Genomic DNA, 12,170 nt, shown 5'->3' with positions numbered 1-12,170 from the left:
TCTACCACTTTTCAGTTGGGTTGCCTTGGACAAGTTATATAACCTCTCTGTGCCTCAGTTTCCTCATCTATCAAATGGAGGATAATAAATAGTACCCACTACTCAGGGCTGTTGTGAGGATTGAGTTAACGTTAGAGAGCTTAGAACAGTGCCTGGCACACACTAAGTACTATATTCCTATCTGTTTGCCTTTTTTTTTTTAATTTAGTTTCCCGCCCCCAAACTTTCAGTTGCACTCTGTTGGCCACGGTTTAAAGACTTGGAGTCCTAGTCTGCCATTCTAGGACTTAACTTCTTTTCAACCTCGCTTCTGACTTCTGAGTCTAACCAAAAAATCTCCCTCCATATCTGCACATTCAGATCTCACAAAGCTTTTAAAAGTTCCGCTCACATGCCACTTTACCCAAGTCCTTGAAATGGTCCGTCTCCTCTGAACTGTCCTAGCACCATCTGTGCTTCTCGCTACCTGCTTTGTGCAAATTATGTGCGTTTTTTCCTTCATAAATCTTTCTTGGCAAAACGTAAGTTTCTTGAGGGCAGGATATTATTTTATTCCTTTTAATGTCTCCAATAAGACACCTCATGTGACTTGCACATTGTGGATTGCTCAATACATATTAGGCGAATGACATCAATTTACAGAAATAAATCCGAATCTGAGCGTCTCCCCTTCAGGTCCGTGTTTTATTCATAGGCCCATTTCCCCAGGTCTGGCAGAACGCCCAGGACCCAGAAGATGCCGGGTCCTTATTAGGCGACGCACCGCAGGACCCTGCTGTCAGCTGAGCAGGGTACTCGCTCACCCCTCCCACCCGCCAACCGCCTCCGCGCCCCGGGCTTCGGGACGCGCGGCTCCGCCCCTGCGCGCGCTGACGCTAGGGGCCAGGGCGCACGCGCAGGCCTCGAGGCTGCACGGAGGCGCGCGCGGCCGCGGACGTCCCCTCCCCCACCGCGCACCGCGCACGCGGGAAACCCGCTACCGCCGCCGCTGTTTGGGTCGTCGCGGTGGGTCGTCGTCATGGCCTCTGCGTGGGACGAACTGACTCTTGCCTTCTCCCGCACGTCCATGTTTCCCTTTTTTGACGTCGCCCACTATCTGGTGTCCCTGATGGCGATGAGGCATCAGCCGGGTGAGTGTGGGGTGCCATAACCGGCCCCCTCAGCGTCTGCTCGAGGCAAGGACCGCCTGAGGTGCAGTGGGCGGCCTGGCAGACGTTGGCCGGGTGAGTTCCCATTGGAGTGGCGCCCGGAGCCGGCCTGTTAGCAGGCTCGAGGACAGATCGGGAAATGGACCCGTACTGGGCGAGGGAGGCGTGACCTCGGGGCCCCGACGCCGCGTGCGGGTCGTGCGGGGCCAGGAGTCCCGGGGCAGATGCCAGGGAAGCTCCTGCGGCCCCTGGGAGCCAGCGCGCTGCCCGTGCTCGTCCTGGGTTTGCGCGGTCTCCTGGCATTACTACCACTTCCTTGGAAATTATTTAAAAGTCACTTGAGAACGAAGCTCCCAGGGACAGCAAGTCTGATTTAGTCGCTTGGGTTAATGAGTAGTTACGGACTTCTCTCCAGTTCCGAAAGTTGTGTAAACACTTGAAAGAAAAAGCGTCAGGTGGCCACACCGATATTCCCCTTAGGACAGTTTTCTACCAAAATGTTGAGAAGCAAACGGATTTCCACTTCACAGTAACGTTGAGTGATATTGTACAGGAGTCATTTGGCACATCGTTTCACACTCTGTAGAGTGGGGATGTAGTCACAATACAGCATTTTGAGTTGTTTTAACTATGTGATCAGGGAGAAATATTTGTATTCTTTGTATTTTACATTCAGGATGTGTTTGCTTCTAGATTGCTTTACTTTTGGAGTTGTTACATGTGTTTTAGTTGTATTGATCTTTTTCTTTGGGACAGGAATCTCTGTGTGTTCATGCTGTCTGTATTTGCTTGTCCTAATACAGTTGATGTATGAAGATGTGAGGATGATCGACTTTTTTTGCTGAAATATATTCACATAGCATACAGTTATCTGTGATGTACAATCAGCTGTACTTAGTACCGTCATACGGTTGTGCATTCATCACCCCAATCTATTTTTTGAACATTTTCCTTGTACCAGAAAAAGTAAAAATAAGAATAAAAAATAAAAATTAAAAAAAAAAACAAAACACCCTCCCCCCACATCCCATTCTTCATTGAGGTTTTGTCCCCATTTATTTACTCATCCTTCCATACACTGGATAAAGGGAGTGCGATCCACAAGGTTTTCACAATCACACTGTCACCTCTTATAATCTACATTGTTACACAGTCATCTTCAAGAGTCAAGGCTACTTGGGTTGGAATTTGGTAGTTTCAGTATTTACTTCTAGATATTTCAATACATTAAAACCTAAAAAGTGTTATCTATATAGTGCTTAAGAATGTCCACCAGAGTGACCTCTTGACTCCATTTGAAATCTCTCAGCCACTGAAGCTTTATTTTGTTTCATTTTGCATCCCCCTTTTGGTCAAGAAGATGTTCTCAATCCCACTATGCCTGGTCCAGATTCATTCCCAGGGGTCATATCCTGCATTGCCAGGAAGATTTACACCCCTGGGAGTCAGATCCCACATGGGGGGAGGGCAGCGAGTTCACCTGCCAAGGTGGCTTAGTTAGAGAGGGCCACATCTGAGCAACAAAGAGCCACTTGGGGAGATTCTTAGACATAATTATAAGCAGGTTTAGCCTCTCCTTTGCACTAACAAGCTTCATAGGGGCGAGCCCCAAGACAGAGGGCTCAGTATGTCAAGCCGTCAGTCCCCAGTGTTTGTGAGAACATCAGCAACAATCCAGGTGAGGAAGTCCAACACCTCCACATCCTCCCCCAGCTCCTCAGGGGGGCCCGGAATATATATTTTTATTCTCTGCCCAAATTACTTTGGGATGTGTTGCTGTTTCACTCTAACCTATACAGACCTACGATATCTCACTTCCTATTCAAAGTTCCATGTAATTGTGGAGCTTGAACAAACTGACTGTAGAAGTTACATTGTTTAGAAAATATAGATCTTACACCAAATAAACATCTCTTCCCTTGGTCTCACATGGAAGTTGAAGTTTTAGCACACAGTCAGTTTCAACCTTTACCCTTTGGCCCGATTTGCCCTAGTCTTAACCAGATCTGCTTCATTCATATCTCTAATTGAAGCCTGGGATCTTTTTCAGCTTTTTTTTTTTTTTTTAACAGTTGCTGTATGCATTAATACTAACATTCATATCTGCTGAGCTCTAGCTCCAAGCCTCAGGCATCACACAGATACCCAGCGTTCCAGAGACCAATCAGGTTATACACCAGGGGATCAACTTCTCAGAGTTTGGAGATAAGCATTACAATTCAGGAATAGATTTGACTGCTGTAAGAGCTTACAATCTGGGGACCATTCCAATAATCATTTCCCTGTTAGGCTGTGTTCTAAGATTCAATTCTGAGTTTATACATTCTAGTTAGTCCATATCGGTGAGGCATTATAGTGTTTGCCTTTGATTCTGGTGTACTTCACTCAAAATGCTGTCTACAGGATCCATTCACCTCGTGGCGTGTCTCACAACTTCACTCCTTGTAGTTGCTCAATATTCCATTGCATGCATACACCACAGTTCACCATTCTGTTCCTCAGTCTATGTACCCTTAGGCCACCTCCACCCACTGCAAATCATGAATACTGCCTCCATTAACACCAATGTGCAAATGTCCATTCATGTCTCTGCTCTCAGATCTTCCAAGTACATACCTCATAATGAGGTTGCAGGACCTTATGGGCCCCAGATACTTAGCTTCTTGTGGAACCACCACAGTGGCCTTCAGAAAGGCTACACCATTCTGCCTCCTCCTCAACAGTAATGTTTTCTCCAGCAATTTTACCCCTATTTATTTTTTTCCTACAATTTTATAGAGATATATTCACATAACATACAGTTATCCACAGTGTACAATCAGTTGTCACCATAGTCAGCCCTTGATTACTATGAAAAACTTTTTTTTTTGAATAATAAAAAAGATAAAAAGAAAAAGTGTTATACAATACAATATATTAGTAAGGACAGAAAACAGCACCACTACCAAGAACCCCATATCCCTCCCTTATATCCCCCTCTCATACACATTTAACTTTGGCATATTGCCTTTGTTGCATTTAATGAAAGCATATTACAATGTTACTGTTGACCACAGACTCCAGTTTGCTTTGATTATGTTTTTTTTCGCGAATACCATCCCTTTTTCAACACTTTGCGTGGTTGACGTTTGTTCTCTCACATGTGAGAACATTTTTATATTTGTACATTTAGTAACAGTCATTGGCCACTCTGGTTTTTGCCAAGTTTGTTTATCCACTCGTCCGTTGATGGACATTTGGGCTGTTTCCATCTCTTGGCAACTGTGAATAATGCTACTCTAAAGATCAGTTTTCAGGTGTCCGTTTGTGTCGTAGCTTTCGGGTCCTCTGATTATATACCTAGTAATGGAACTGCTGCATTGTATGGCAATTCTGTACTTAGCTTCCTGAGGGACCACCACACTGCCTTCCAGAGTGGCTGCACCATTCTACATTTCTGTGTATGTTTAAAATACTTTCTTTGATTATCCTGGGGTTTATATTACACAGCCTACATCTGTGTCTTACTAATTTGAACAGATACCACCTTAGCTTTAATAGCATACACGTTCTCAGCTCCTATATCCCTCCATTTCCTCTCTTTAAGTTGTTTTTCTCCCACTTTACGACTTTATATGTTGCATGTCCATTATCAGGAAATATGCCTTTTTTCTTGTTCCATTGTATTCTGACTCTGATAGAAATTAGATTAGAGTTGTATAGTGAGGATAAAGTACTGTTGGGTTTGCAGTTACCCTTTTGGTTACCCTTACAGTCTTCATTTCTTCACACTACTCCAAGCCATTCATCTTTTTCTTTCAACCTGCAGAGTACCCTTTAGTAATTCTTGTAAGGCAGGTTTTCTGTTGGTGAACTCTCTCAGTTTCTGTTTATCTGTGAATATTTTAAATTCTCCCTTATTGTTGAAGGACAGTTTTTCCTGATAAAGAATTTTTGGCTGGCAACTTTTCTCTTTCAGTACCTTAAATATGTGATACCACTGCCTTCTCACCTCCTTGGATTCTGATGAGAAATGGGCACACTATTGTTATTGAGGATCCCTTGTATGTGACAAATCACTTTTTCTCTTTCTGCTTTCAGAATTCTCTCTTTATCTTTGACATTTGACATTCTGATTAGTATGTGTTTTGTAGTATTAGTATTTATTCTTTTTGTATGTTGCGCTTGGGCATATATATTTATGTCTTTCATAAGAGTTGGGAAATTTTCGGCCATTATTTCCTCAAATATTCTTTCTGCCCCTTTTGCCTTCTCTTCTCCTTTTAGGACATCTATGATGCACATTTGTGTGCTTTGTCCTGTCACTCAAATCTCCAAGATACTACTCAATTTTTTCTGTTCTTTTCTCTGTTCTCTTGCCTGTGTGATTTCAGTTATCCTGTCTTCTAGTTCACTGAGTCTTTTGCCTGTTCAAATCTGCTGTTGTATGCCTCTAGTATATTTCTAATCTGTTATTGTGCCTTTACCTCCATAATTTCTGTTATGTGTTTTTAATACTTTTAAATTCTTCTTTATGCTCATATATTGTCCTAAAAGTCTTTAGCTCTTTATCCATGTTTTCCTTCGTCTCCTTGAATTGATGTAGGAGATTTGGTTGAATGTCTTTGATTAGTTGTTCCAAAGTCTGTGTCCCTTCTGAAATTTAATTTATTCTCTGATTGAGCCATATCTTCTTGTTTCTCACTGTGGCTTGTAATTTTTTGTTGATGTTTGAGCATCTGATTATCTTGATGAGTTACATCTGAAGGTCAGCTTCTCCCTCTTGTCTAGGGTTTTATTGTTAATTGGCTTTAAGGCTCTTCTTTGATGCTTGGGCCAAATTATTATAAACCTGTGTTTAACTTTAGATTTTCTCAGCTCTTCTTCATCTAATTCTTGCCCTGGATATGTGGTATACTTTTTAAGATTGCACTTTTTGTGCAGATGTTTCACCTTCAGGAGAAGGCTGCCATTCCTCTGTTCCTTCTCTGGGAAGCTTGATCTGTTCTGTTTTCGTGCAGAATTTTCTCCCTATCTCCTATGATTAGCTTAAATTTTCTCCCTAGCTCCTATGATTAGTTTAAATTCTCCCCCTCATTCAGTGCCCCCTTTTCCTTATACTTTTCTGTCCTGGGACCTTCCTTTCTTACAGCAGTTCAGTTTAACCTCCCTCCCCTTCCCCTTTTTTTCTGTGTGGTTTAGAAAAGTCTGTGGTTTCTTTCCAGTTAATGTATCCTACCCCAGGGAGGCAGCTGGAATGAATCCAGAAAAGGTGGGGGTGTTACTCCAAAAAAGTTAGTTTTTCCTTTTGGTGGTCTAGCCATTTAGTAAGCACACTTCTTGTCAAAAGTTATGGCATGGTGTGTCTGTCTCCTCTTTTTTTCCTTCCTAGGGGCCCTTTTGTATGCAGCACAACTCAGAAGCTTGTGTTCTGCCCTTGGTCTCTGGACTTGGGTCTCTGTGCCTGAGTATGCATGGACTTCCATCTTGCTGCTGTGAGTGGCTCTATAGTATGTTTCTGCAGCAGGAGGGACCCGGGCTGCGCTGTCTCTGTGAGACCCCAAGCTGTGCTGGACCTTGTGAAAGGGAGGGGGAGGGACTGGCAGGTCTGGGATGGAAATTTCCTACTGCTTTTGTAGATTATCTTTCTTTGTCTTTGATTCAGCGTTTTTGGAGTCCTTCCTCAGTCTATGTCATCCTCCAAAGTCTAAGCAAGTGGGATTTGTCCTTTTATTAGCTGATTCTGAGGGAAGTTTTTCCCAGGGGATGTCTTATGTTGCCATACTGATGATGTCACTCTTGAGCACATTTCTTTTTATCACTGAATACTGTTCCATTGTATGGATGTACTATAGTTTGTTTATCCATTCATCTATTGAAGGACGTCTTAGTTGGTTCCAATTTTTGGCAATTTTGTAGAAAGCTGCTGTAAACATTCATGTGCAAGCTTTTGTGTGGACATAAGTTTTCAACACATTTAGGGAAATACCTAGGTGCATTATTGCTGAATCATATGGTAAGCTTATGTTTTAACATTTTAAGAAATTGCCAAACTGTCTTCCAAAGTAGCTGTACCGTTTTTTATTTTCACCAGCAGTGAGAGTTTCCGTTCTTCTGTGTCCTCATTAGCATTTGGTATTGTCAGTTTGGATTTTAGCCATTTAATAAGTGTGTAGTGGTCTCATTGTTGTTTTAATTTGCAATTCCCTAATGACAATCTTTTTCTATGCTTCTTTGCCATCTGTATATCTTCTTTGGTGAAGTATCTGTTCACATCTTTTGCCCAGTTTTTAACTTTTGTTGTTGTTGACTTTTAAGAGTTCTTTGTGTATTTTGGATACAAGTCCCTTATCAGATATGTGTTTTGCAAATGTTTTTCCCCATCTGTGGCTTGTCTTTTTGTTCTTCTACCAGTGTCCTTCAAAAAGTATGTTTCTGTTAAAAAATTTCAATAAAGCACAACTTAACAACTTTTTCTTTTATGGATCAAGTTTTTGTTGTATTAAAAAGTCACTGCCAAAGCCAAGGTCACCTAGATTGTCTCCTATGTTACTTTCTAGAAGTTGTGTAATTTTGCGTGTTACATTTAGGTTCATTTTGAGTTAATTTTTGTGAAAGATGTAAGGTAGCTTCCCCCCCTTTTTTTTTTTTTTGTATGTGAGTGTGTAGTTTCAACATCATTTGTTGAAAGAACTATCTTTTTTTTTCTCATTGAATCGTCTTTGTTTCTTTGTCAAAAATCAGTTGCCTTTGTTCCTTTATCAAAAATCAATTGCATATGTTTATGTAGGTCTATTTCTGGGCTCTCTATTCTATTCCATTGATATATTTGCTCTTTTTGGCTGTAATTCCCTGTTATTATGCAGAAATCTAATTGTTGTAGTGATAAAATTTGGAGGGAAGGGAAGTGTTCTGCAATCCTAAAATTAGGTCTCAGTCTTCTAGTAAGCTTGTATCCCTGGGCTGTGTCCTTCACAAGTATTTATCTTTTTTTTTTTGTTTGTTTAACCCCTTAGGTGAGACAAGAATGTTAGAGGGAACTGGAGCTGGATATTTCCTTTCCCCCACGTTGAAGGCCAGAGGGGACTGGAGATGGGTATTTCTCTTTCCCTATGTTGCTTAGGCTCTGGTTAAGTAGTTTTCCTTGAGGACAGACATTTGTTAAGAACAAGTTCTGGGCATATTTTTTAAAATGGTTACTTTTTCCCTCCCCCTTTTGGAAGCATGAGGTGATTTTTTTTCCAATCTTCATTGTGAGAACCTGTTGGGTTTCTGGAGGTAAAATTCACAGAAGGTCCCCCTAAGACTCGGCCTTCTGGAGTTTTTAGCTTTCATGCTAGTCCACACTGAACCTCCAGCAGTTTGTCAATTATCGTTTAAATATTCTTATTTGTAAGATTAAGCACAGAGCTTCTGGTCCTGGGCTTCTGTTGTAGGTGAACTGTGATTTCTTGTCTCTGCCTCTGTCTTTAGATTTCAGGGTCGTGGCTTGCCCTGTGACCACAATTCTCTTGAAGAATATAAGAAAACTTGTTTTCAGTTTGTTTACCTATTTTCTTTTTTTATCTTCATTTTATTGAGATATATTCACATACCACGCAGTCATACCTATTTTCTTATTGTTAGGACAGGAATGACAACTTCCAAGCTCTTTACACATTGGAAGGGAAACAGGAAATTTATATTTTTTTACTTTGGTATGTCTCTGTCTCTGCTCTACTTTTTCTGGTCTCCCAGTGAATGATTCTCTGGAATTCAGAATCTTTAGTTCAAAAAGCTACAGTTCATCTTGTGTACTGCTACCTGGATTCTTCCTATCTTTGTCCTCACCAACGCATGTTACTCATTGAGTTTGACTTTTGGAATGTGCTCTACCACTGTCAATTCCTCACTGCTGACTTTCCCACCATTTGTATTTTATTTATAGTTTCTGCCTAGATCTTAAAATGTGGTAGTGGATGCAAGAGAGTAAAGGGGAGTATTTTTATTGTTTCCTGATTTCCTTTAACTCTTTGTTCATGTTTTCCTTTAGCTCTTTGAACATATTTAGGGAAGTTGACTTTAAGTCTTTGATTAATAATTCCAATGTCTGAACTTCCTCAGGAGTGGTTTCTGTTGCTTTATTGTCTTCTTTGAATGGGTGATAATAGGATACTTTCCTGTTTTCTTAGTGTTCCAGTTTGCTAATGCTGCCAGAATGCAAAACACCAGAAATGGATTAGCTTTTATTAAAGGGGGTTTATTTGGTTACACAGTTACAGTCTTAAGGCCATAAAGTGTCCAAGGTAACGCATTGACAATAGGGTACCTTCACTGGAGGATGGCCAATGACATCTGGAAAACTTCTGTTAGATGGGAAGGCATGTGGCTGGCGTCTGCTTGCTCCCAGGTTGCATTTCAAAATGGTGTTCTCCAAATATCTGCGTCATCTTCCAGTGGCCATCTTCAAAATGTCTGTCTTAGCTACAGCAGTGAGCTCCTTATGTCTGAGCTTATGTAAGGGTCTAGTAAACTAATCAAGGCCCAAGCAGAATGGGCGTGGCCACACCTCCATGGAAATTACTGAACCAGTAGGTTCCAACCTAATCCACACTAATACGTCTGCCCCCACAAGATTGCATTGAAGAGTACGGCTTTTTCTGGGGGACATAATATGTACAAACCAGCACACTTGCTATGCCACCTTATTTTTTTGTTGAAATCTGGACATTTGAATATTGTAATATGAAAATTGTAGAAATCAGATTTTCTACCTCCCACGGTGTGTGGGCCCAGTTCCTGGACTCCCTCCCCTCCATTGTGATTTCATGTAGTGCCTTCCTGACTGGGGCAGACCTTGAAAGTCAGGAGACCTCCCCAGGGGAGGAAAAAAATGTATTGTTAACCAAGCACTGAAGCTCCCCTCCCCTGATCACTGTTGATAGCAATCTCTCCACACCGTTGTGTCAGAAGACGCTGCCGAAACTGATCTCACATCCTCTTTGTCCTGACCCTTATAAACACTCCCTGGCATCCCCTGCTTTTGCGGAGTGCCAATTTCCATCTTTCCCAGCCTGCTGCCACTAGGGAACTATAACTCCTATTAAAATCATGTCTGACTCTATGCCTGGTGTTCTTGGTCCTAGGGCTAAGCTAGGTTGTGACATAGGGTTTCCTTTTTTTTCTTTTAAAATTTTTCATTAATGCGAACACACCCCATCCAATGTCTTGTGTGTGTGTGGAGACTGTATTTGTTGTTATGGTTACTAAAGTTCCCCCAGATGGATTGGAACAGAATCCATACACTAATTTGCAAATAATATGTGCTCTGCCCCCCCACCCCCACCCCCAGTACCAGGGATCAGGGACCTCTGTGAGAAGCTGGCTGTCATCTTACAGATTGCCACCAGGTATAGGAGGAAGTGGAGAAAGGGCTGGAAAAAGCACCACAAGACTTTACTACCATTTTTTTTTCCAGAGTTTATGTTTAACTCATTTAGTAGGCAGTAATATTCTCAAAAATGCAGAAGTTTTGATCTTTGAACTTGAACCTGAAGTAGTACTGTGTAACTTGATTTTCCTGTTGTAGTGCATTCTGAAGTTCTTCTGAATAAAACACAATCCAACCTATACCTCAGTGAACGCCAGTCTCTGTCAAAAAGTACGGGCACTTCCATAATGGCCAAACTGCACAAAATGTTCTCAGCTGATTTGAAACTGCAGTCCAGGAAATTAATTCTGACAAAAGCAATGGGCCGTCAAATACATCATGGCACCTTCTACCTGCTGAGTCCATCTTCTGTTGACTGAGAGACCAGTTTCTCTTTTCTTACCATTTTTTTTCTTTTCTACTTTTTTTTTTCTTTTAACATTTATAAATGACATTGACTTGATTGGAACCAGAAAGTGAAACTAGTGAGGTATACATGGGTGGCTGTTTCTAGAATTAGTACCTTAGGAAAATACTCAGGCATGGATAAAATGTAACATAATAATAATGATGGGATATGGACAATGCTGCAGCATACAATTTCTTCAGCACCTTAAAGGATACAAATTCCTTTTAAAGTGTACTTTTTCACAGACAGGACGCGAAACATTTCAACATCTAAAGTTCAACAATCTGAGATTCTGAAAGTGAATAGCAACTTAATGGTTAAAATTTGAATAATGGTGACAATAGGGAGGCTATACAGTCAGTCATCTCCAGCAGTTTTTCACTGTTCACTAAGTATTAAGCTTAAGTAATGCATATTCTGGCTTTGCTTCAAGAACTATGGGTTCCTACCATTTTTTAAAATTCAATTATAATGAGATTATTCACATACCATAGAGCCATCCAAAGTGCACAATCAGTTGCCCACGGTACCATCATACAGCTGTGTATCCATCACCACAATTTTTTTTTCAACTTTTAGAACATTTTCATTACTCCAGAAAAGAAATAAAAACAAAAAAGAAAACTCAAATCCCCACATACCCTGAACCATCCCCCTCTATTATTGACTCATAGTATTGGTATAGTACATTTGTTACTGTTGATGAAAGGGTGTTAAAATACTAACTGTAGTACATGGTTTACCATAGGTATTTCTCCCTATATACCCCTCTATTATTAACTTCTAGTTATAGCGTCATACATTTGTTCTAGTTCATGAAAAGAGATTTCTAATATTTGTACAGTTAATCATGGACACTGTCTACCACAAGATTCACTGTTTTATACATTCCCATATTTTGACCTCCAGCTTTCCTTCTGGTGACATACATGACTCTAAGCTTCCCCCCTTTCCACCACATTCACACACCATTCAGCTCTGTTAGTTATTCTCACAATAACATGCTACTGTCACCTCTGTCCATTTCCAGACACTTAAGTTCAAGCTAGTTTAACATTCTGCCCATAATAAGCAACTGCTCCCCATTTTTTAGCCTCATTCTGTATCCTAACTTATATTTCATGTGTATGAGTTTACGTATTATAATTAGTTCATATCAGTGAGACCATGCAATATTTGTCATTATGTGTCTGACTTATTTCTGTCAATATAGTGCCCTCAAGGT

The 12,170-nt window shown here is 40.9% G+C and overlaps 1 protein-coding gene across 12 annotated transcripts in view; it reads left to right on the top strand.

The window, feature by feature from the left end:
• Positions 1-909: 909 nt before the first annotated feature.
• TMEM38B (transmembrane protein 38B) overlaps positions 910-12,170 on the top strand; it is a 101,587-nt gene continuing 90,326 nt past the window's right edge. For 11 of the 12 annotated variants that reach the window (XR_005210603.1, XR_005210602.1, XM_037796875.1 and 8 more), the window contains exon 1: positions 910-1,130. Coding sequence is in view for 9 of the 12 variants with exons in the window: in XM_037796875.1 (XP_037652803.1) it covers positions 1,019-1,130 (112 nt within the window). In the remaining 3 variants the exon portion in view is untranslated. Of the gene's footprint in view, positions 1,224-12,170 lie in introns of all 12 variants that reach the window. The other variant, XM_037796876.1, reaches the window with a different exon arrangement.

This window comes from Choloepus didactylus, chromosome 10, assembly GCF_015220235.1.
Source record: "Choloepus didactylus isolate mChoDid1 chromosome 10, mChoDid1.pri, whole genome shotgun sequence".
Lineage (NCBI taxonomy): Eukaryota > Metazoa > Chordata > Mammalia > Pilosa > Megalonychidae > Choloepus > Choloepus didactylus.
The sequence above is the reverse complement of the archived record's forward strand: the minus strand, read 5'-3'. Positions and strand labels throughout refer to the sequence as shown.